The following is a 24122-nucleotide window of genomic DNA, read 5'->3' as shown; positions in this document are numbered from 1 at the left end:
CATCCAGTGTGGCTGGTCTAGTTTGATATGAACTCCCCATTAAATGACTGAATCCCTCTTCAATGTTTAACTTACCCATCCCCCAGTGCATCGATGGTGTCTGGCTGCAAACAGCTCCTTCCCAACAGAAGAATGTAATTATTAATATGAATTCATTATGCTCCTCAAGCGGAATAATTCACTGCAATTCAAAGGACATCGAATAGGAAAAGAATTTCCAGTTTTGACAGCAGCCTATAATTCAAAGGTCGGCTGTTTATATTGTTATTGCTCTTTAAGGTCGTCCTGCTTTCTCGAGAGAAAAAAATGAATAACGCAAACTAAAACGACAAAAAAAAACCTGCTGAGGATTCAGTTACAAATATTGGAGTCACAATCGATGCAAAATAGAGAGAATGTTGCATTGCGTGGGGGGGGGGGGGGGATTGCAACAACAAATAAGAGATTTTGTTCCCCAGATGAACAGAATTGTGCATACACTCACTTCTTTGAAGTTCCGTTTTAAATAGTTTTTTTTTGTTGCAAAATACACCTATTGTCCAAAAACAACAAATGCTGCGCTTAAGAAACGCGCGAGAGGGGGGAATGACGGGAAATAATACCTGAGATTAGTTTGCCAACTGGGCTACCTTAAATTGCAGTTTCTGGCGAGTGGACTTTTGTCCTGAATATCCCACCCTGGGCGGTGAGGTGACATCTCCGGCTTCTCTCTCTCTCACCCACTGGCTGCTTCACTCCTGGTGTGTGAGCGGCAGGCTTGAGGATTTGTGCCATGACTGACAGGTACCACAAGGCAGCCAGGGATGGCTACCTGGGTCCCCTTAAGGAGGCCACCAGGCGGGATCTCAACAATCCGGATGAGGACGGGATGACCCCGACCCTTTGGGCGGCGTATCACGGGCATCTGGAGGCCCTTCAGCTTATTTGCAGCAGAGGGTGAGTGTCACAGCCTGGCTCTTCATGTTTTTGTTGCTGATCAAGTGATGGATGGGTTCAGGACATGACAACTGTTTCAGAGGGAAACCCTCTCCTCTCTTGAGTAAAGGCGCTTTCCACTTTGAGGGGGAAGAGCTGACTGGTGGTGATTTAACCTCAGGATCGCCACACCTCAGGGGTGAGAAGGTGGGGGCCTTCATGAATGACCTCAACCGGCATGGGAACGAATCCACCCTGTTGGCCTCGCTCTGAACCAGCTGTCATTAGAATCCCTACAGTGCAGAAGGCAGCCATTCAGCCCATCGAGTCTGCACCAACCCTCTGAAAGAGCCCCCTACTAAAGCCCACTCCCTACCTCTGTAACCCCACCTAACCTACACATCCCTGAACATTAAGGGGCAATTTTTATCATGCCCAATCCACCTAACCTGCACTTCTTTGGACTGTAGACTGCGGGAGGAAACCCACGCATGCACAGGGAGAAAGTGCAAATTCCACACAGTCATCCAAGGCCGGAATGAAACCATGGTCCATGGCGCTGTGAGGCAGCAGTGCTAACCACTGTGGTGCTGTCCAGCAAACTGAGCTAAGCCAAATTAGTACAGAAGGTTCAAATATGCTCCTAAAACTTGAGCACATAATCCCACTGAACAGGACTGAGGAAGCGCTGCACTGCCTGAGGTACTGTCTTTCAGATGAAACAGAGGCCCCATGTGCCCTCCCAAATGAATATAAAAGAATCCACAGCACTATTTGGAAAAGAGTTCTCCCGGGTGCTCTGCACAATATTTATCCCAAATGCTTTAACAGACAAAACATCTATCTTCAGTTGCTTCAGTTTATCACATGTCTTCTCAATACACTCAAAATCAGAATGCTAAATCTCCTTGGGAACCTCTTCTGCCCATCCTTCTTGTGGTAGTTTCTGTAAAATTTCTACTTGGTGCTGAACAACGATTTCAGCTGTAGATTAAAAACTAGGAATCTGGAAGAGCTAGTGCCTTGATCAATAGCACTGACCAGAGGTTTTGAGGCCATTGCTGGTGAATGAGGCTCTCAACTGTGTCACACTGATTTTCCATATCTCTGCCTCACTCTTTCTCCTCCCTCCCGGAACCATGCTGGGGTTCCCTTGCCCTCACTTTACATTCTACCAACCTCCAACATTAAAGGATTATCTTCTGCCAACTCTAATGGGACATCAACACATCTTCCCCTTCCCTCTGTCAGCATTCTGAAGAACCATTCCCTCCACAATGCCCTGATCCACTCCTCTATCACCTCCAATACCTCATCTCCTTCTCACGGCACCTTCCCATGCAATCGCAGAAGGGGAAATACCTACCCATTTACCTCCTTCGTCCTCAGCCCCAAACATACCTTCCAGGCGAAGCAGTGATTTACTCGCACTTCTTTCAATTTAGCATTCACTGCTCACAATGCAGTCTCCTAAACTCTGCGGAGACTAAACGTAGACTTGGTGATGGCTTTGCAGAACACCTTCACACAATCCTCAAGCATGACCCTGAACTTCTTGTTTGGTATTTTATCTTTCACTCATGCTCACATTTCTGTCCTTGTCCTGCTACATTGTTCCAGTGAGGCCCAATACAAGCTGGAGGAACAACACCATCTTCTGATAGGGCACTTTACAGCCATTTGGACTCAGCATTGAGTTCAACAACTTTGGACTATGAAATCTTTCTTTTTTAAAAAATAATTTTAATAAAAATTTTCACAAAATATAAACAATACAATATTAACAGCATAACCATTGTTAACCCCCCCCCCCCCCCCCCACAACGCCCTAACCTGCATGTACTGAAACATGTTCCCCGGGGGAACCCAAACTTCCCCTCTAACTCCCCCAAGTTCGCGAACCTCCCCTCCACAAACAGGTCCCTCAACCTCCTAACCCCTACCCTGTGCCAGCCCAGAAATCCGCACTCAATGCTCCCTGGAACAAACCGATGGTTCCCCCGTATCAGGGCCTCCATCGAGCCCCCCACTTCTCCCCTATGCCGCCTCCATTGCCCCCACATTTTGAGGGTAGCCGCCACCACCGGGCTCGTGGTATACCTCGTTGGAGGGAGCGGCAACGCCGCCGTTACCAGCGCCTCCAGGCTCGTGCCCACACAGGACGCCCTCTCCATCCTCTTCCATGCTGCCCCCTTCCCGTCCATTGCCCACTTAGGCACCTTCGCTGCATTGGCAGCCCAATAATACCCACAGAGGTTGGGCAGCGCCAGCCCCCCCCTATCCCTGCCCCGTTCCAAGAACACCCTTCTCACCCTCGGAGTCCCATGCGCCCACACAAATCCCGTAATACTCCTGTTCACTCTCCTAAAAAAAGGCTTTCGGGATAAGGATTGGAAGGCACTGGAACAGGAACAAAAACCTTGGGAGCACCGTCATCTTAACGGACTGCACCCTCCCCGCCAGTGACAGCTGTAACATATCCCACCTTTTGAACTCCTCCTCCATCTGCTCCACCAACCTTGTGAGGTTGAGCTTGTGCAGGGCCCCCCAGCTCCCAGCCACCTGGACTCCTAGGTACCTGAAGCTCTTCCCTGCCAGCTTCAGTGGGAGCCTACCAATCCCCTCCTCCTGATCCCCTGGGTGCACCACGAACAACTCGCTCTTGCCCAGGTTCAGCTTATACCCCGAGAAGCCCCCAAATTCGCTGAGAATCCTCATCACCTCCGGCACCCCCCCCCCCCCCCCCCCCCCCCACCCACCGGGTCCGCTACATACAGCAACAGGTCGTCCGCATAAAGCGACACTCTATGCTCCTCCCCACCCCGCACCAGGCCCCTCCAGTTCCCTGACTCCCTCAAAACCATGGCCAGGGGCTCAATTGCCAACGCAAAGAGCAAGGGGGACAGGAGACACCCATGTCTCGTCCCCCGGTACAGCCAAAAGTACTCCGACTTCCTCCTATTCGTGGCTACACTCGCCATCGGGGCCTCGTAGAGCCGCCTCACCCACTGGATAAACCCCTCCCCAAACCCAAACCTTTCCAACACCTCCCACAGATACCCCCACTCAACCCTATCAAAGGCCTTCTCCGCATCTAATGCCACCACTATCTCCGCCTCCCCTTCCACAGCCGGCATCATAATAACGTTGAGGAGCCTTCGTACGTTTGTATTCAACTGCCTTCCCTTCACAAACCCCGTCTGGTCCTCGTGAATGACCCCCTGCACACAATCCTCTATTCTTGTGGCTAAGATCTTTGCCAGCAGCTTGGCGTCTACATTTAGCAGCAAGATCGGCCTATATGACCCACACTGCAGAGGGTCCTTGTCCCGCTTCAGGATCAAGGAAATCAGCGCCCGTGACATAGTTGGGGGCAAAGCCCCCCCCTCCCTTGCCTCGTTAAAGGTCCAGACCAACAGGGGGCCCAACAGGTCCGCATACCTTTTATAAAATTCGGCCGGAAACCCATCCGGCCCCAGGGCCTTCCCCGACTGCATGCTCCCTATCCCTTTAACCAGCTCCTCCAGCTCAATCGGCGCCCCCAGTCCCTCCACCTGCCCCTCCTCCATCCTTGGAAATTGCAGCTTGTCCAAGAAGCGCCCCATTCCCCCCCCCCCCCCCCCCCCCTCCATCGGGGTTCAGACCGGTACAGTTCCCCATAGAAGTCCCTAAAGACCCCATTAACGTCTAACCCCCTCCGCCCACCTTCCCAACTCTATCCGTCACTCCCCCAATCTCCCTGGCCATGTCTCGCTTTCGGAGCTGGTGTGCCAGCATCCTGCTCGCCTTCTCCCTATATTCATACACCGCCCCCTGTGCTTTCCGCCACTGAGCTTCCGCCTTTCTGGTAGTCAATAGATCGAACCTGGCCTGAAGACTACGCCGCTCCCCCAGCAATCCCTCCTCCGGAGCCTCCGCATATCTCCTATCCACCCTCACCATCTCCCCTATCAATCTCTCCCTCTCCCTCTGCTCCCCCCTCTCCCTATGGGTTCGGATGGAAATCAACTCCCGTCTAATCACCGCCTTCAATGCCTCCCAGACCATCCCCACTCGGACCTCCCCGTTATCGTTGGCCTCAAGGTACCTCTCAATACACCCCCGAACCTTCCCGGCCACCTCCTCGTCTGCCAGCAGCCCCACCTCCAAGCGCCAGAGCGGACGCTAGTCCCTCTCCTCCCCCAGCCCGAGGTCCACCCAGTGCGGGGCATGATCCGAAATGGCAATGGCAGAGTATTCAACATCCGCCACCCTCGAAACCAGCCCCCTGCTCAGGACAAAAAAATCAATCTTCGAATAGGCCTTATGCACGTGGGAGAAAAACGAGTACTCCCTGGCCCTTGGCCTCACAAACCTCCAGGGATCCACCCCTTCCATCTGATCCATAAACCCCCTCAACACCTTAGCCGCCGCCGACCTCCTACCCGTCCGGGACTTGGATCGATCCAATGGGGGATCCAGCACATTGTTAAAGTCTCCCCCCATGATCAGGCCCCCCACCTCCAGGTCCGGAATGTGGCCCAACATGCGCCGTATAAACCCCGCATCGTCCCAATTTGGGGTGTAAACATTCACCAACACCACCCGCTCCCCCTGCAGCTTGCCACTCACCATCACATACCACCCGCCACTGTCAGCCACCACCCTCAACGCCTCAAACGACACCCTCTTTCCCACCAGGATCGCCACCCCCCCGATTCTTCTCACCCAGCCCTGAATGAAATACTTGGCCCACTCACCCCTTCCTCAGCCGAACCTGGTCCGCCGCCACTTTCAGGTGTGTCTCTTGGATCATGGCCACATCCGCCTTCAGCCCCTTCAAGTGCGCAAATACCTGGGCCCGTTTAACCGGCCCGTTCAGCCCCCTCACATTCCAGGTTATCAGCCGGATCAGAGGGCTCTCTGCCCCCCTCCCCTGCCGATTAGCCATAACCCATCCCCTGCCCACCACTGGCCAGCGTTCCCCCGCTCGGCCTGTTCCCCACGGCGGCAACTCCCCCCCCCCCCCCCCCCCCAAGCACCCCCTGCATCCTCCAGCTCCTTCCTGACCATTTCAGCAGCAACCCAGTGCCCCCCCCCCCCCCCCCCCCCCCCCCCCCCGGGCTAGGACCCCCCTAACCGCGCCCCTCCCTCCATAGCACTCCCGTGAGCCAGCTAACTTCTGCTGACCCGGCGACTTGCGCCATACCTCCGACTCCTCCCCACGTGGGACTACTCCTCCCCCTTCGTGCCCATCAGCAGGCCCCCCCACCCCCTCTTGCGCGGGTATATAACAGCCAGCAACAGCCCGCGCTTCTCAGCCCCGACCCCGCCCCCCATCATCCCACAGCGCGGGAAACCTGAGAGAAGCCCGTGCTTTCGCCCTGCCCAACCCCGCCTCCTCTAGGGCAACTCCCATTGCCAGTCCCCACCACCCCTCTCCCCGCACTCCCAGTTTACCTCCCTGCCCGAACCCGTCCACCAGACCCATACAAAAAGACATAAAGACATCGCCCCACCCACCCTAAAGCCAACACACATCTTGCATTAAACAGAGAACCCCCCCCTCCAGAGCAAAAATTAAACACAATTACATTTTCATACAAAATCCCCCATCTTTAACCCTCAGTTTGAGTCCAGTTTCTCGGCCTGCATAAAGGCCCACGCCTCCTCCGGGGACTCAAAATAATGGTGCCGGTCCTTGTAGGTGACCCACAGACGCGCCGGCTGCAACAAGCCAAACTTCACACTCTGTCTGTGGAGCACCGCCTTCGTCCGGTTGTACCCGGCCCTCCGCTTAGCCACCTCCGTACTCCAGTCCTGGAAGATCCGCACCTCCGTGTTCTCCCACTTGCTGCTCCGCTCCTTCTTGGCCCACCGAAGCACGCACTCCCGGTCAACGAACCGGTGGAACCGCACCAGCACCGCCCGCGGCGGCTCATTCTGCTTGGGCCTCCTGGCCAGTATTCTGTGGGCCCCCTCCAGCTCCAGGGGCCCCTGGAAGGACCCAGCTCCCATCAACGTGTTCAGCATAACGACCACATAGGCCGCCAGGTCCCTCCCCTCCAGCCCAGGATCCGCACATTCTTCCGCCTCGACCGGTTGTACAGCTCCTCGAACCGCTCCTGCCACCTTTTATGGAGCGCCTCGTGCATCTCCACCTTCCCCGCGAGGGCCGCGGCCTCATCCTCCCTTTCGGAGGCTTGCTGCTGCAGCTCCCGGATCACAGCCCCCTGGGCTGTCTGGGTCTCCATCAGCTCTCTGGTGGTAGCCTTCAGCGACTCCAGCAGTTCCACCTTAAGCTCCTGGAAGCAGCGCAGCAGAGTCTCCTGCTGCTCCTGCGCCCACTGCCTCAGCTCCTCAAGGGCTCCGCCTGCCACTATTTTGTTTCCCTTCCCCCGTTTTTCCAGGGGCAGTTCCACTGCTTTACTGCTCACCCCACTCCTGGTCCGGACCATAGGGATCTACTCCAGACCCCTTCCCACGTCGGGAATCGTCGAAGAAGCTCTGTTGGGGGCCCTGAAAAGAGCCCCAAAGTCCGTTTTTAGCGGGAGCTGCCGAACGTGTGGCTTAGCTCCACATAGCCGCCACCGGAAGTCTGGACTATGAAATCTGTCCTCCATTTTTATTTTTTCTCTGAAAACTGTCTCAGATTGTATCTAGTCCTCATGATGTTGCGTTCAGACAGAGCTGGCCTTTATTCTGCTATTCCCACCTACTCTGGGTCAAACTTTGTTTCTTTAATAATAACATTACCATTCCATTTGCCTTTGGTTTCATGACGTCTTTGCCATCTAATCTCCTCTGCCCTCTAGCTAAACCTTTCCTTGACCTCCTGTTTTGCTCCACCCATCCCTCCACCCTTTTTCAACAGCATAAAACCCATGACATTCCTACCTCACGAGTTCTAAAGAATTTATGTTGGGCTTGAAAGGTTAACTCTGTTTCTCTCTCCACAGATGCTGCCAGACCGGCTGAGTTTTCCGAACACTTTGGGCGCAATTCTCCGCACTCACGACGGTGCGGAGAATAGCGGGGTTCGTAAAATTTTACGGCCACGCTAGTCTGACGCCCTCCCGCTATTCTCCCCCCCCCCCCCCACGCCCGACTCCCGACACGAATCGCTGCCGCCGTTTTTTTACGACCAGCAGCGATTCTCAGCTGGCCGATGGGCCGAGTTCCAAGCCCTTTACGGCTGTTTTTACGAACGGCAAACACACCTGGTCTGGCCGTTCGTAAAAACGGCCGTAAAGTGCCGATTTTTAAAACCATGGCACCGATTGGCACGGCACTACCACGGCCGTGCCAAGGGTGCCATGGGCCCGTGATCGGTGGGCACCAATCGCGGGCAGCGGGTCCGATACCCGCGCACTCTTTGTCCTTCCGCCGCCCCGCTGTATCACTTCGCGGGGCGGCTGAGGGGCATCCCGGCCCGCGCATGCGCGGGTTTCGCGCAAATGCGCGATGACGTTGAAGTTGGTTGGAGTCTTCCAATCCGCGCATGCGCGGCTGACGTCATGTGACGCGTCAGCCGGCGCAAACTCTGGCAAGCGGGCTTAACGAAATTCGTTAAGCCCGCGCTGCCGGAGTTTGCGGCGGTGGCATGCTAGCCCCGACCGGGGACCGAATCGGTTCCCGGTCGGGGAGGGGGGGGCTGGCGTCAAACCCGCCCGGATTTGACGCCAGCCTTACGATTTCTCCCTCTCTGGGAGAATCGCGCCCTTTATATTTTTATTTCAGATCCCTGCGTCCACAGTATTTTGCTTTTATCACAAAAATACTATCTGGTCATTATGTCATTGCTGTTTGTGGGGTCTTGCTGTGCAAAAATTGTCTGACAAGTTTCCACAGTGCTTGATATTACCACAGTGACCACAGTCCCAAAAGACGTGCTGTTAGGTAATTTGGACATTCTGAATTCTCTCTCAGTGTACCCGAATAGGCGCCATAGTGTGGCGACTTTGGGGCTTTTCACAGGAACTTCTTTGCAGTGTTAAGCCTTCTTGTGACAATAATAAAAAACTTATGATACTTCAGAAAAAACCTTCATTAGCTGGAAAGTGTTTGGGACATCTGGAGGTTGTGAAAGTCTCAATATAGTTACAAGCTTTTCATTATTTAGTTTTACCCGGAGCAGCTCAATCATTGTTATTTCTAACTGCTTGCATTTTTTATGTTTGCTTCCTAATGTTGTCTTTATCACTTGGGAAGTTTTTGTGTGGGCCACAAAGAATTCAGCACGAGTTTGTAGAATCAAAAAGAATTAACTTTATTTACAATTACATAAATACAGCAGCAGTACTCCACCACCACTCTCTCCTCTAGTTTGTTCCACACTGGCCAGCTCTACTTATGCAAGTGACTCTGCTAATGATTTCTCCGCCCTCCTCATTGGGGGAGCTCATACTCACCAAGGATTGTGGGATTTCCATTAGTCCCCAGCCAATAATAATCTGGCAGGTTATAACAGAAGTAAGTTTGTAGCCATTTGGAGTAAATAAACAGACGTAAAAATAAATGATCATCTGAATTAATATGAAACAGATATTTTAGAATTAAGCAGTAGGTCAGTTGTAGAAAGAAATTCTGTCTTAATATTTCAAGGGTGTGTCCCTCATCAACCTGAATCGATGCCCCAACCCTGCTCTTAAAGTCATGGTTCAGTGTTGTCTGGATGGCAGTAACTGTAAACAGATACAAGTTATTTATTGCCTGTTACTGTCAATGCATGAAAATCTTCCTGGGGTTCAAAGTGCGCAACCGCTCCAGTCACACCCGGGGAGAAAGAAGAAACAAAATATTTGCATTTATATAACGCTGTCAAGCATAACCTCAGTCATCCAGAAACACTTTAGTCAATGAAATAATTTATGAAGTGACTTCCGGTGACGGCGGGTGGGAGGCAGCCGCGCGTTGGAGGGCTCCCGTTCGGGAACGGCATTGTCGGGGATTGACGCCCGGTCCTAGGGGCAGCGAAGGGGGTGAAGGCCAGGAGAAAGCACAGGGAAGGGATATGTCGAGGGCCAGTAAAAAAATGGCCGTGAAAACAGCTGAAAGTCCGTCGGGGAGTAGAAAGGTCACCGCGGGGTCGGTAAAGAAAATGGAGGCTGGAGCACCAACGGGAGGCCGCATTGCTTACGGCTGAAGAAATAACTAAGGTGATGGCTGCGGAATTCGAAAGGCAGTTTACAAAATACATGGAGACAATGAGGAAGGAGATGAGGGAGGTTTTGAGTGCGCTGGTGGAGGAGGCGATTTCCCCGGTGAGGACGGCAGTGGCGGAGGTGCGGGAGCAAGGGGAGGCGCTGAAGGACGTGGAAGAGACATTATTGCAGCACGGTGATTGTGGTGAATCACAATCCTAGTAATTCACACTGTGTTATATTGTATTGTTGTGTCTTTGTAAGCTCGTATACGAGCAGTTGCGCGGCTCTGCCCATAGGGGGAGATGAGGAGTTTGTACTGGGCTCCGACAATGGCTCCTCCCACTAACCAGAAGTATAAAGCTCCGCAGTCGTGAGCCTGCTGCCAGTTCATCTCGACGCAGGCAGGCTCAGTTGTAAGACTATTAAAACCACTGTTCACTTCCAACCACGTGTCTTGTGAATTGATGGTCACATCAATTTAATAGTCTTAGGAAACTTGAAGAAAACGACTATGGAATCAGCCCTCAAACCTGATCGACTAGAACTCGACCCGTAGGCTGCAGAGGCGAAAGAAATCTTTCAACACTGGCTCAGATGTTTCAACGCCTACCTGGCTGAATCAAGCACATCAGAAACTATGGAGGAGCAGAAACTCAGCCTACTGCACGCAAGGGTGAGCCACCGTATCTCTACTCAACTTAACAGTATTACCTCATATACGGAGGCCCTAGCCATGCTAGCTCGAATGTACGTGAGGCCCATCAACGAGGTCTACGCACGCCACATTTTTACGACCCGCCGCCAGCGCCCCGCGGAGTCGTTGGATGAATTCCTGCGGGATTTAAAAGCTTTAGCTCGGGACTGTAATTACCAAGCCGTATCAGCCGAACAGCATATGGAGCTCACTGTCAGAGATGTGTACGTGGCAGGGCTCAGGTCAAACTATGTGCGCCAGCGGTTGCTTGAAAAAGGGGCCCAGAACTTGGAGGACACTGTAGAATTGGCTCCTACCATGGAGGTCTCGTTCCGCAGCCTCACCTCGTTCCCCGCGGACCAAGCGACCCCATCCTGGGCCCCCGACCAGCGACTGCCCCAGGCCTGCGCCGCGCGACCACCCACTCACTACGCAGCCCCAGTGTGCCATTTTTGCGGACAGCCCCAGCACCCACGGCTGCACTGCCCGGTCCGCAACGCAACCTGCAGCAGCTGCGGTCGCAAAGGACACTATGCCCGGGTATGCCTAGCGAAAAAATCCCCCTCTCCAAACTCTCCTGCAGCCCAAAGCACTCGTTTCCAAAACTCACAGGCCCGCAGGCCCCAAAATGCTGTGGCCTGTACTCCGACTCCGCCCCCATCCGACACGTGCAATTCATGGGGGCCGCCATCTTGGCAACCCCCCTCCACGCGGCCGGCCACATGCGACTCATGGGGGCCGCCATCTTGGGCGCCATCTTCCTCGCCACCCGCCACGTGCAATCCACGGGGGCGGCCATCTTGGGATCCATCCTCTTCAACCTCTGAAACTCACCTCGAAGACTACGACCTCAGCGGACAGTCATCACGGGGCCACTCCAGCACAGCTGATCGAGCCGCCGACTACCCGCAACTCAGCGCGGTCACGTTGGACCAGTCGCGTCCGAAACACCTTCGCAACTCGATGATGACCGTTAAAGTCAATGGGTACAGTACACTGTGCCTCTTCAACTCCGGGAGCACCGAGAGCTTCGTACACCCAGATCTGGTAAGACGCTGTTCACTCCCTATTTTCCCTGCACGGCAGACTATCTCCCTCGCTTCGGGCTCACACTCAGGGTCACGACAGTGCGCCCTTGGAGGTGAACAAACGATTCAGGGCGCCAGCTACTCGAACTTCCAGCTAGACGTACTCCCCGAACTCTTACTGGGACTCGACTTCCAGTGCAACCTCAAAAGCCTCACACTCAGCTTCGGCGGGCCCTTGCCCCCACTCACTATCTGCAGCCTCACTACGCTAAATATCGACCCCCCCTCCACTCTTTGCCAAACTCACACCGGACTGCAAACCCATAGCCACTCGCAGCATGAGATACAGCCTGCAGGACAGGGTGTTTATCAGAACCAAGGTCCATAGGCTTCTACGTGAGAGGGTCACAGAGGCCAGTAACAGCCCCTGGAGAGCTCAGGTGGTGGTCGTCAAGACCGGGGAAAAATTTCCGAATGGTAGTGGACTATAGCCAAACCATTAATCAGTTCACGCTCCTCGATGCGTACCCCCTCCCCAGGATTGCAGACACGGTGAATCAGATCGCCCATTATAAAGTCTTCTCCATGGTGGATCTGAAGTCTGCATACCACCAGCTCCCAATCCGCCCGGAGGACCGCCACTACACGGCGTTCGAGGCCGACGGCCGCCTCTTCCACTTCCTCCGGGTTCCCTTTAACGTCACGAATGGGGTCTCGGTGTTCCAACGAGCAATGGACCGAATGGTGGACCAGTACGGGCTGCAGGCCACGTTTCCGTACTTGGACAACGTCATCATCTGCGGCCATGATCAGCAGGACCATGATGCCAACCTCCATCGATTTCTCCAGACGGCCCAGAAACTCAACCTCACGTATAACATGGAGAAATGCGTTTTCCGCACGACCAGGCTAGCCATCCTCGGCTATGTCGTGGAAAACTGAGTCCTGGGCCCCGACCCGGACCGTATGCGCCCCCTCTTACAACTCCCTCTCCCTCATTGTCCCAGGGCCCTCAAATGGTGCCTAGGATTCTTTTCATATTATGCCCAGTGGGCCCCTCAATATGCGGACAAAGCCCGCCATCTATTTAAGGCCACACTTTTTCCTCTGTCAGCTGAGGCTCGCCAGGCCTTCACCTGCATCAAGGAGGACATCGCCAAAGCGGCCATGCGGGCGGTGGATGAATCCGTCCCCTTCTAGGTGGAGAGCGACCCTCAGAGGTAGCTCTCGCAGCCACTCTAAATCAGGCAGGGAGACCAGTCGCCTTTTTCTCCCGAACCCTCTCCGCTTCGGAACTTCGACACTCCTCGGTCGAAAAGGAAGCACAAGCCATCGTGGAAGCTATACGTCACTGGAGGCACTACCTCGCAGGTAGGAGGTTCACCCTCATCACCGACCAAAGATCGGTTGCCTTTATGTTTGACAACTCACAAAGGGGCAAAATTAAAAATTATGAGATCCTACGGTGGAGGATCGAACTCTCCACCTACAAGTACGAAATCATGTACGACCGGGGAAGCTCAACGAGCCCCCAGATGCCTGTCCCGCGGCACGTGCGCCAGCGCGCAAGACGACCGCCTCAAAGCTATCCACAATGACCTCTGCCACCCAGGGGTCACCCGGCTTGCCCACTACGTCAAAGCCCGAAATCTGCCTTTCTCCACCGAGGCGGTAAAAGCCATCAGCAGGGATTGCCCGATCTGCGCGGACTGCAAACCGCACTTCTATAGACCAGACAGGGCCCACCTGGTAAAGGCCTTCCGGCCCTTTGAACGCCTGAGCATCAGTTTCAAAGGGCCACTCCCCTCGACCAATCGGAATGTGTACTTCCTAAACGTCATAGACGAGTTCTCTCGCTTCCCCTTTGCTATCCCGTGCCCCGATATGACCTCCCACACAGTCATCAGAGCCCTGCACAGTACCTTCACCCTGTTCGGGTTTCCCAGCTACATACACAGCGACAGGGGTTTGTCCTTTATGAGCGGCGAGCTGCGTCAGTACCTGCTCGACAAGGGCATTGCCTCGAGCAGGACTACCAGCTACAACCCCAGGGGGAACGGGCAGGTGGAGAGGGAGAACGCAAAGGTCTGGAAGACCGTCCTACTGACCCTCCGGTCCACGAAGCTCCCGACCTCCCAATGGCAGGAGGTCCTCCCAGACGCGCTCCATGCTATTAGGTCCCTCCTATGTACTGCCACCAATCAGACCCCTCACGAGCGGCTATTTGTTTTTTCCAGGGGCACTACCACGGGGGTTTCGCTCCCAGCATGGTTGAAGACACCGGGTCCGGTTCTCCTCCGGAAGCACGTCCGGACCCACAAAACTGACCCACTCATGGAGAGAGTGCTCCTACTCCACTCGAACACGTTCATTGAATACCCTGACTGCCGTCAGGACACGGTTTCCCTCCGGGACCTGGCGCCTGCAGGATCCAACTCCGACACCACTACCACCGAGGTACCCCTCACACTAAACCCCACCCAACCCCCTGCGCCCGGCGCCCCCACGCCTGCAGGTTTATTGCCCGTGCTCTGCGCCCCCGCGCCTATGGGTTTCCGGCGCTCCCCATCACCAGCCGAACCAGTCGGGTACGAAGCTCGGACAGAATCACCCCCGGAGTCCGCCATGGTACCCTCGCCGACCACCACCACCCAGCCACCAGAAGAGGCTGCAACCCCGGTGCTTCGTAGATCTCAGAGGACGACTCGACCGCCGGACCGACTCAATTTGTAGACCCATCACCCCCCCGCTGGACTTGATTTTTTTACAGGGGGTGAATGTGGTGAATCACAATCCTAGTAATTCACACTGTGTTATATTGTATGTGTTGTGCCTTTGTAAGCTCAGTAGACGAGCAGTTGCGCGGCTCTGCCCATAGGGGGAGATGAGGAGTTTGTACTGGGCTCCACCCATGGCTCCGCCCATGGCTCCGCCCATGGTTCTGCCCATGCCTCATCCCACTAACTGGAAGTATAAAGATCTGCTGTTGTGAGCCTGCTGCCAGTTCATCTCGTCGCAGGCAGGCTCAGTTGTAAGACTATTAAACCCACTGTTCACTTCCAACCACGTGTCTTGTGAATTGATGGTCACATCAGTGATCAACTTACCTCGATGGGGAAGGAGATGCGGAAGGTGATGGAGATTAACAAGGGACTGCGAGGAAAAATGGAAGACCTGGAAAACAGATGCAGGCAACAGAATTTGAGGATTGTGGGGCTGCCCGAAGGAGTTGAAGGGCCGAGGCCGACTGAGTATTTTGCTGCGATGCTGGCGAAACTATTGGGGGAGGGGGAGGATCCCTCCCGGTATGAACTGGATCTGGCTCATCGGTCGTGCAGGCCTGTACCAAAGGCGAGTGAGCCGCCAAGGGTAGTGACTCTGTGCTTCCGTAGGTACAGTGTGAAGGAGAAGGTCCTGTGCTGGGCCAAGCAGAAGCGGGTGGTGCAGTGGGCTGGAGCTGGTATACGTGTATACCAGGACTTTACGGTGGAGCTGGCGAGGAGGCGGGCTGCTTTCAACCGGGTGAAGATGGCACTGTACATTAGCAAGGTGCAGTGCGGCATTGTATATCCAGCGAAGCTGAGGGTGACTTACAAGCTCAAGGACTTTTATTTTGGAACGGAAGCAGCGGAGGAGTTTGCGACGGCAGAAGGACTGTGGCAGAATTGAGAAATGGCCATGTGCCGATGTAACCTCATGACTGTATTTTCTTCTTTTTTTGTTTCACTGCGTGCGGGTGTATGGGCTAAAGGAGCCAGTGTTGTATATAATGTGTTGGGTATGCTGGGTCTGCGAGGACTGCGTTTACTATAGCAGTGAGAGAGACAGGCTACCAACACTTGTAGAAGTACAACTCTATTCTATTGAACTATGAGCTGTTAAACATACTTGCACTGTGGGTTGACACTATGTTGAGTTGACTGGAGACCTGAGGCTAATATAGGGTGGATACGTGGGTTTGAGTAGGGTGATCATTGCTCGGCACAACATCGACGGCCGAAGGGCCTGTTCTGTGCTGTACTGTTCTATGTTCTATGTAACCTTACCAGACTATTCTGCTAGCACATGGTGGATGTTCGTGTTGCTGATCATGGGCTCTGGCTGTCTCAGAGGCTGCATCCCAAGAGAGCGGGAAAACTAGTGCCCTCTGGCTTTATAGTGGCCGTGTCCTGTCTGGTGATTGGCTGCTGTGTTCTGTGTGTTGATTGGTCATTCAGTGTGTCAGTCAGTGTCTGTCTATGCACCATCATATACTTGTGCGTATATTATGACAGTATATATTTGGACAAGGGAAGTGATGGGACTTTCACACAAAGTGAGGGCTCTTTGGGGTGTAGGTGGATATGCGGGGTTTGTGTGCTAAAAGGGGATTTATGGGCTTTCCTAGGGCCGGGCAAGGGGGAAAGGAACCCGGGCGGGGGCCCCCATGCTGGCCGGTTTAAGCCGGCCAGTGAACGGGAGTGAGGTGGGGGGAGGGGCTGTGGCCATCGGAGCCTGGCAGAACAGGGCCCGAGTGGTCTAGCCGGGGTGGAAAGTTGGGGGGAAGGAACCGAGGTTGGGGGGAGGAGTTTTACAAGAGGCAGTGGACGGGAGGAGTTGGAGAGGGGGTGGGGGTGTTTACAACTCTTGGGTATCATGTACGATACTCTTTCAGAGGTTGAACGGCGTTGAGTGTTTGGGGGGGGTAGTGGACTCTATGGTGACCATGGGCGGTCCCGGACTCCTTTTTTCTTTTCCTCCTTTGTTTTTTGTTTCCACCGTGGGAGGGTTTGTTTTATTGGATGCATATATGGACAGGTGGGCCGTTATTTGGGGTGGTGGGAGGATGGGATCGTTGTTATTGTTAAGGGGATTGATTTTGTATTTGTTACCGTTTACTGTCTGTGGCTGGGGTGTAAATCTTGAAGGAAAATGTGAAAATGGAGAATGAAAACATTTATTAAAAAAATAAATAATTTATGAAGTGTAGAGTCACTGCTGTAATGTACAGATCACAGTGGCAAGCTCTCAGAAAGAGTAACATGATCATGACCAGATAATCTGTTTCAGTGATATTGGTTGAGGGGTAAATATTGGCCAGGACAGTGAGAACAACTCCCCTGTTCTTTGAATCATTTACACCCACCCAGAGAACAGACAGGGCTTTGATTTAACATCTCATCGGAAGGACTGGCAACCTGACAATGAAGTACTCTTTTTTTTAAAAAATAATTGTTATTGTCACAAGTAGGCTTACATTAACACTGCAATGAAGTTACTGTGAAAATCCCCTAGTTGCCACACTCCGGCGCCTGTTCGGGTACACTGAGGGAGAATTCAGAATGTCCAATTCACCTGACAAGCACATCTTTCGGGACTTGTGAGAGGAAACCGGAGCATCCGGAGGGAACCAACGCAGACACAGGAGAACGTACAGACTCCGCACAGACCAAGCCGGGATTCGAACCTGGGACCCTGGCAAGGTGAAGCAACAATGCTAACCACTGTGCTACCGTGACGCCCATTTCAGCAGTGCAAAGAAAAATCAGCTTGGATTAAAGTACTCAGGTGTCTGGAGTAGGATTTGAACCCACAACGTTTGCCCAAAGCTTTAATTATTGGACATAGTCTGTCCCGAAAAGTGTTAAAAATGTTGAATGTGGAGAACGGCACGGTGGCGCAGTGGTTAGCAATGCTCCCTCGTGGCACCGAGGACCCGGGTTCGATCCCAGCCCCGGATCACTGTCCTCGTGGAGTTTACACATTCTCCCCGTGTCTGCGTGGGGCTCACCCCGACAACACAAAGATGTGCAGGGTACCTGGATTGGCCACGCTAAATTGCCTTTAAATTGGAATTTTAAAAAAAGAGTTTTGTGAATCTCAACATTAAGCTTACCTATTTTAGTTAGCGGGCTTTGCAATGCACGATTAATATAGTTTATAATGTTCGAGTAGATTAAAAAGGTGATAATTAAACCAGGAGACGCTTGGTTACGCCAGAGCGAGTTGGGGTTGTTTTGGTCAGAGGAGACAAGTCATATAGAAAAGGGTATAAAGGTTGTACTTTGGATGTTCGGGAGCAAGAACCCCAGGGATCAACACATCAAACGAGGAACCCTGAGTCAGGGACTCAGTAACAGAACCAACTGGTCCAACACTGATAACCTTGGCTAGACAGGGGTAGTGTTGTGTGCCGATTATGCAGTGGTTTGCATATTTTAGCATTTTTTTTTTGTAACTTGTCTCTTATTTGACTTATTTATAAAATATATTGTACTATTGGTGACTGTAACATTTGTTGCTGTTACCTTGTTGCCTCTTGACAACGTGGGCCAAGAGTTGGCCAACAGGTAGCAAGAATGTCCACTTGGGTTAAGCATCAGAGGCCAAAGCCCAAAATGTGTCACCAGCTCCAGGAAAAGATGGGTAGGGTTTGAGAGGCTGAAACAAAAGACTTGCTACATATTGTAAAACCCTGTACTAAATCAACTCTTTATGGTTTGTCTTTCAGAGGTGACCCTGATATATGTGACATCTGGGGCAATACCCCTTTGCACCATGCTTCAATCAATGGCCATCTTCACATTGTCACTTTTTTGGCCAACTTTGGTGCAAACATCTGGGCTTTGGACAATGATTTCCATTCCGCCATGGATGCCGCAGCTGGTAAGGATAGAATGGAATGTGTCCGCTTTCTGGACACAGCTGCCACCAAGCAAACTGCCCTGAATCCAAAGCAGGTGGCCAGGCTAAAGGAGAAGGCGATAAAGGACAGCGAGAAACAGATCAAAGACTGCGAAAGACGCAAGAAAAAGCACCAAAATCGTATGAACAAGAAATATAGCCGGGAGATGGAAGGCCAAAGCAATGGTGCTGCCCCAATACAGAGTGGGACTATATCTAGTATCGGTGACCTCTTCAAAATAGGTGGATCACAACACAAAGGGAGCATTTCGTCCATCGTGAAAGGATCCCTGCAGAAGAGACTCGGGAAGAAGGATAACAGCAGAAGCAACATGGAGCAGCAACTGGGAAAGGATGTCATCTTTGTAAGTCAAGAAGGGAGCAGTGGGGCTCGGGCCAATGTATTCAGTGTGTTTAATGAAAGAGATGAGGGGAACACCGCCTCTGCTGATTTGAAATGCTCTGAAGATGATAATATGTTCGGTCAGGAGTCCCTCTTCAATCGACCTGGTTTGGGGAATATGCTGTTCAGAAGGAATTTTGTCTTGGGTTTGAATGTGGAAGAGGAAATGTTCAGCAGTAATGAGCTGGAAGATGTTGGTTCCAAACTGCGCAGTGAAGTATTGAAGCCTAAGGAAAGGTGTACTGAGTCTGAAACCTTTGGTGAATTCAGTGAAGAGCAGGAAGATGATTTGCCCTGGAATGAGGATGATATCGGTCTAGATGATGACGAGCCTGAGACAACACCACTTGAAACTTTCTTGGCATCTCAGAACATGACAGAGTTCATCCCTATCTTGGCAAGAGAGCAGATAGACCTGGATTCCCTCATGCTGTGTACTGAAGGAGATTTGAAAGGTATCCATCTGCCACTTGGACCACGGAAAAAGATTAGTTCTGCAGTAGAAAGAAGAAGATTTATCTTGGAAACGCCAAACAAACTAGTGGATACTGTATTGTAAGTATCACAATATTAAAAGCATATAGTGATGTTTGCTATCCAGTTGGAGACATTTTGTCTTCTCCATTAGGTAATAAATACCATTTATTCATTACATCCAATCGCTTCTTGGCCTTTTGGCTAAGATCCAAGCATCAGATCAAGCCCAAGATGAGGTGCAATGCATAATGGGACAGTGGTTAGCACTGCTGCCTCACAGCTCCATGGACCCGGATTGAATTCCAGCCTTGGGTAACTGTCTGTGTGGAGTTTGCACTTTCTCCCCGTGTCTGCGTGGGTTTCCTCCGGGTGCTCCAGTTTCCTCCCAGGCTAAAGATGTGCAGGTGAGGGGGATTGGCCATGTTAAATTGCCCCTTCGTGCCCAAAAGGTTGGGTGGGGTTACTAGGTTGTGGGGATAGGATGGAGGCATGGGCCAGTGCAGACTCATTCGGCTGAATGGCCTCCTTCTGCACTGTAAATTCTTTGATTCTTTTTTTACATTTTTTATAAATTTAGAATACCCAATTCATTTTTTTTCCAATTAAGGGGCAATTTAATGTGGCCAATCCACCTACCCTGCTCATCTTTGGGTTGTGGGGGTGAAACCCACGCAAACACAGGGAGGCAGCATGGTAGCATTGTGGTTAGCACAATTGCTTCACAGCTCCAGGGTCCCAGGTTCGATTCCCGGCTTGGGTCACTGTCTGTGCGGAGTCTGCACATTCTCCCCGTGTGTGCGTGGGTTTCCTCCGGGTGCTCCGGTTTCCTCCCACAGTCCAAAGGATGTGCAGGTTAGGTGGATTGGCCATTCTAAATTGCCCTTGGTGTCCAAAATTGCCCTCAGTGTTTGGGGGGGGGGGGGGGGTTACTGGGTTATGGGGATTGGGTAGAGGTCTGGACCTTGGGTAGGGTGCTCTTTCTAAGAGCCGGTGGCAGACTCGATGGGCCTAATCGCCTCTTCTGCACTGTAAATTCTATGAATGTGCAAACTCCACACGGACAGTGACCCAGAGCCGGGATCGAACCTGGGACCTGGGCGCCGTGAGGCCGCAGTGCTAACCCACTGCGCCACCGTGCTGCCCCTGAATTCTATGATTCTTGTCAGCTTGGATCTTGTACGTCTCCCTCGTGGATTTGAAAATGAATTGTTTTTTGGAGCAGGCAGTGCAATGGATTAAGGGTTTCTCCCGGCCACTCTGCGCATTGGCTTTGTAACTTATTTAAAAATGAATTTAGAGTACCCAATTCTTTTTTTTTTCCAATTTAAGAGGCAATTTAGCATGGCCAATCCACCTACCCTGCACATCTTTGGGTTGTGGGGGTGAGACCCACGCAGACACAGGGAGAATGTGCAAACTCCACCCGGACAGTGACCCAGGGCCGGGATCGAACCCGGGTCCTCAGCTTCATGAGGCAGAAGTGCTAACCACTGCACCACCCTGCTGCCCTTGGCTTTGTAACTTTAAGGATGGGATTTTTAAAAAATGTCATTACATCTTTCTTCAGTTTGGGGTATCTGCAACTATGATGTGATTTTAGTAATACTGCAAGGTAGTTCATTTGGTAGCCCTCTCATCTCGGAGACAGAAAGGCGTGGGCTCAAGTCCCACTGCAGGTCTTGACCACAATGACTGCAGCGGTTCAAAAAGGCAGCTTACCACCACCTTCCCCGGCGCAACTAGGGATGGTCAATAAATGCTGGCCTAGCTAGCAATGCCCACGTCCTGTAAATTAATTTTTGTAAATTGAGATTTTAATCCTAGTGCAGCACAGATGATGAAAGTCATGCAACTTTTTCTTTACATCCCTATTATTTATGTCCGAAGCATTCTCTCTCTTTGACTCTGCTTGGAAACAAAGACAGTGAAGAGAAACCTGATCAAAATTGTCATAACAGTTCATCAAAAAAATCAAAACAGCCTAGAGTCAAACCAAGCAGGGGGAGAAAAGAACACAAACTAAAATAGGGGAAGGAAGGTAAGACATAGAAGATATGTGGTCCTGTGAAAGAGGACAACCTGTCTCAGGTAGGGTATCAAGCCATAATCACAGCCTCAAGGTATAGAATGCACCCAAGCCTGAGAGAACCATATCAGAACCAAGTTATAACAGCTAAATACTCACTCACGGGAGGTAAGAGTGACTGGCCTTGAATAGAATATCAGGCAGCATTTGACCAAGCGTGACATCAAGGAGCCTTAGCAATATTCAAGTTAATGGGAACAGGAGAAAACTCTTCACTGGTTGGAGTCATACCTAGAACAAAGGAAGATGATTGTGGTTGTTGGAGGCCAATCAACCCAGCCCCGCAGCATCACTACAGCAGTTCCTCAGGGTAGTGTCAGAGGCCCAACCATATTTCATAGAATTTACAGTGCAGAAGGAGGCCATTCGGCCCATCGAGTTGGCACTGGCTCTTGGAAAGAGCACCCTACCCAAGGTCAACACCTCCACCCTATCCCCATAACCCAGTAACCCCACCCAACACTAAGGGCAATTTTGGACACTAAGGGCAATTTATCATGGCCAATCTACCTATCTGCACATCTTTGGACTGTGGGAGGAAACCGGAGCACCCGGAGGAAACCCACGCACACACAGGGAGGATTTGCAGACTCCACACAGACAGTGACCCAAGCCGGAATCGAACCTGGGACCCTGGAACTGTGAAGCAATTATGCTATCCACAATGCTACCGTGCTGCCGTCTTCAGTTGCTTCATCAGTGACCTCCTCTCCTTCATAAGGTCAGAAGTGGGGATGTTTGTTGATTATTTCACAGTGTTCAGTACCATTTGCAACTCCTCCGAAACAGAAACAAGTCTGTGTCCATAGGCAGCACAACTTGGAATTTTCAGGCTAGAACTAATAAGGGGAAAGTCACTTATCACAGTTGCCAGGTAATAACCATCTCCAACAAGAGAGAATCAGCCAACTCCTCTTGGCATTACCATCATTAAATCCCAAACCATCAACATTCTGGGGATTACCATTGACCAGAAACTGAACTGGACCAGCCATATAAACACTGTGGTGACAAGGGCAGGACCAAGGCTAGGAATTCCTCAGAGAGCAACTAACCACCTGATTCCCCAAAGTCTGTCCACCATCTACAAAGCACAAGTCAGCACTGTGATAGAGTATCCCCACTTGCCTTGATAAGTGCAGCTCCAACAATACTCAAGAAGCTCCATGGCATCCAATATAGCCCACTTGATTGGCACCCCATCCATCACCTTAACATTCACTCCCTCCACTACTGGTGCACAGTGTCAGCATTGTGTACCATTTACAAGGTATGGTGTGGCAACTTGTCAAGCCTCCTTCGACACCCCTTTCCAAACTTGCAACCTCAACCACCCAGAAGAACAAAGACAGCAGATGCATGGGGACACCAGCAAGTTCTCCTCCAAGTCACACACCATCCTGACTTGGAACTGGATCTCCATTTCTTCACTGTCACTGGGTCAAAATCCTGGAAATCTGTTCCTTATAGTCCTGTGAGTGTATCTTCGCCAGTTTGACAGCAGCAATTCAAGAAGGCAGCTGCCCACCACCTTTTCGAGGGCAATTACGCATGTTTAATGAATTTGCTGCAAGCAGAGCTCAAACCTGTCGGGCGGGGGGGGGGGGATCCCCACTGGATTTCAAGTCTAAAACCTTAACCATTCGGCCATCGAAGGATGAGACAAGATCCATTCCCATAAACGAGTTAACTTGTGTCAGATTATTTATTTATTTATTTTTACAAATTTAGAGTACCCAATTAATTTTTTTCCAATTAAGGAGCAATTTAGTGTGTTCAATCCATCTAGCCTGCACATCTTTGGGTTGTGGGGGCGAAACCCACGCAGACACGGGGAGAATGTGCAAACTCCACACGGACAGTGACCCAGAGCCGGGATGGAACCTGGGACCTCGGCGCCGTGAGACTGCAGTGCTACCACTGCGCCATCGTGCAGCCCCTTATGTGTCAGATTAGACCCTGTCATGGTGATTACTCCAACTGCAATGGTTCATGTAAACAGTACTTGAAACAAATTATTCTTCACAAAGTAACAAACTTTAGAACGCTAATGAGAAACAAGAGGATTGAATTTCGTGACCACAATAGTTGCGTGTGATACTGTAATACATATTCATGTATCTATTTCTGCACGCACTATTTGCAAAGCCGAACTAATAGAATATGGTTGCCTGCTGGGAATGTGGAGCACCTACTGTGATACTGAGCCAGAGAAACAGTAGGATGCTCTGTGGTCAGGGTCAGTTAGCCAAGCCCACCTGTACAGGTGTTGTCCTTACTGTTTCCTATATTAAAACAGCAACTGCACTTCAAAAAGTATTGAATTGGCTGGAAAGCATTTTTGTGCCTCGGAGGCCATGAAACTTTGAGCATGAAAATTCTCCTTTTTCACTAACAAATAAATCAAAACAATGTAGTACTTTGCAGTGAAACTAAATCCCTTCAGTTATACATACATTTTCAGTATAAAGTGTGGTATAGTCTTCATTATTAATATGTAACTTTTTTTTAAACATGAAATAGGTAAACAAGTTTGGACACCATTGAGAAGAGTTGCAATCGAAGCAATCACCAGCATTTGATGCAGGACCATCATCATTCCCTGGAAGTGGCAGAATCAGCCAGTATGATATTGAACAGAAACGACAGCAGTCTCCAATATCCATTGTATTGGGGGGGGAATAAATAGAAATTAGAGGATTAAAAGTATCCAAATTTTTGTCTTGCATGT

The 24122-nt window shown here is 51.5% G+C and overlaps 1 protein-coding gene across 1 annotated transcript; it reads left to right on the top strand.

Moving 5' to 3' along the window:
* The first annotated feature begins 656 nt into the window (after positions 1-656).
* Positions 657-24100, top strand: anks4b (ankyrin repeat and sterile alpha motif domain containing 4B). The gene is made up of 3 exons (XM_038820832.1): positions 657-936; positions 18253-19383; positions 23915-24100. Exons 1-3 carry the CDS (start codon positions 773-775, stop codon positions 23916-23918), a joined length of 1299 nt encoding a protein of 432 aa, XP_038676760.1. The 5' UTR covers positions 657-772; the 3' UTR covers positions 23919-24100.
* The last annotated feature ends 22 nt before the right edge of the window (positions 24101-24122 follow it).

This window comes from Scyliorhinus canicula, chromosome 15 (assembly GCF_902713615.1).
Source record: "Scyliorhinus canicula chromosome 15, sScyCan1.1, whole genome shotgun sequence".
Lineage (NCBI taxonomy): Eukaryota > Metazoa > Chordata > Chondrichthyes > Carcharhiniformes > Scyliorhinidae > Scyliorhinus > Scyliorhinus canicula.
The sequence above is the reverse complement of the archived record's forward strand: the minus strand, read 5'-3'. Positions and strand labels throughout refer to the sequence as shown.

Excerpts from the sequence above, each read along its gene's own strand:
- anks4b (XM_038820832.1), top strand. The coding sequence starts at position 773 with ATGACTGACAGGTACCACAAGGCAGCCAGGGATGGCTACCTGGGTCCC. Across the intron at positions 937-18,252 it reads CAGCTTATTTGCAGCAGAGG|AGGTGACCCTGATATATGTG; the intron begins GTGAGTGTCACA and ends TTTGTCTTTCAG.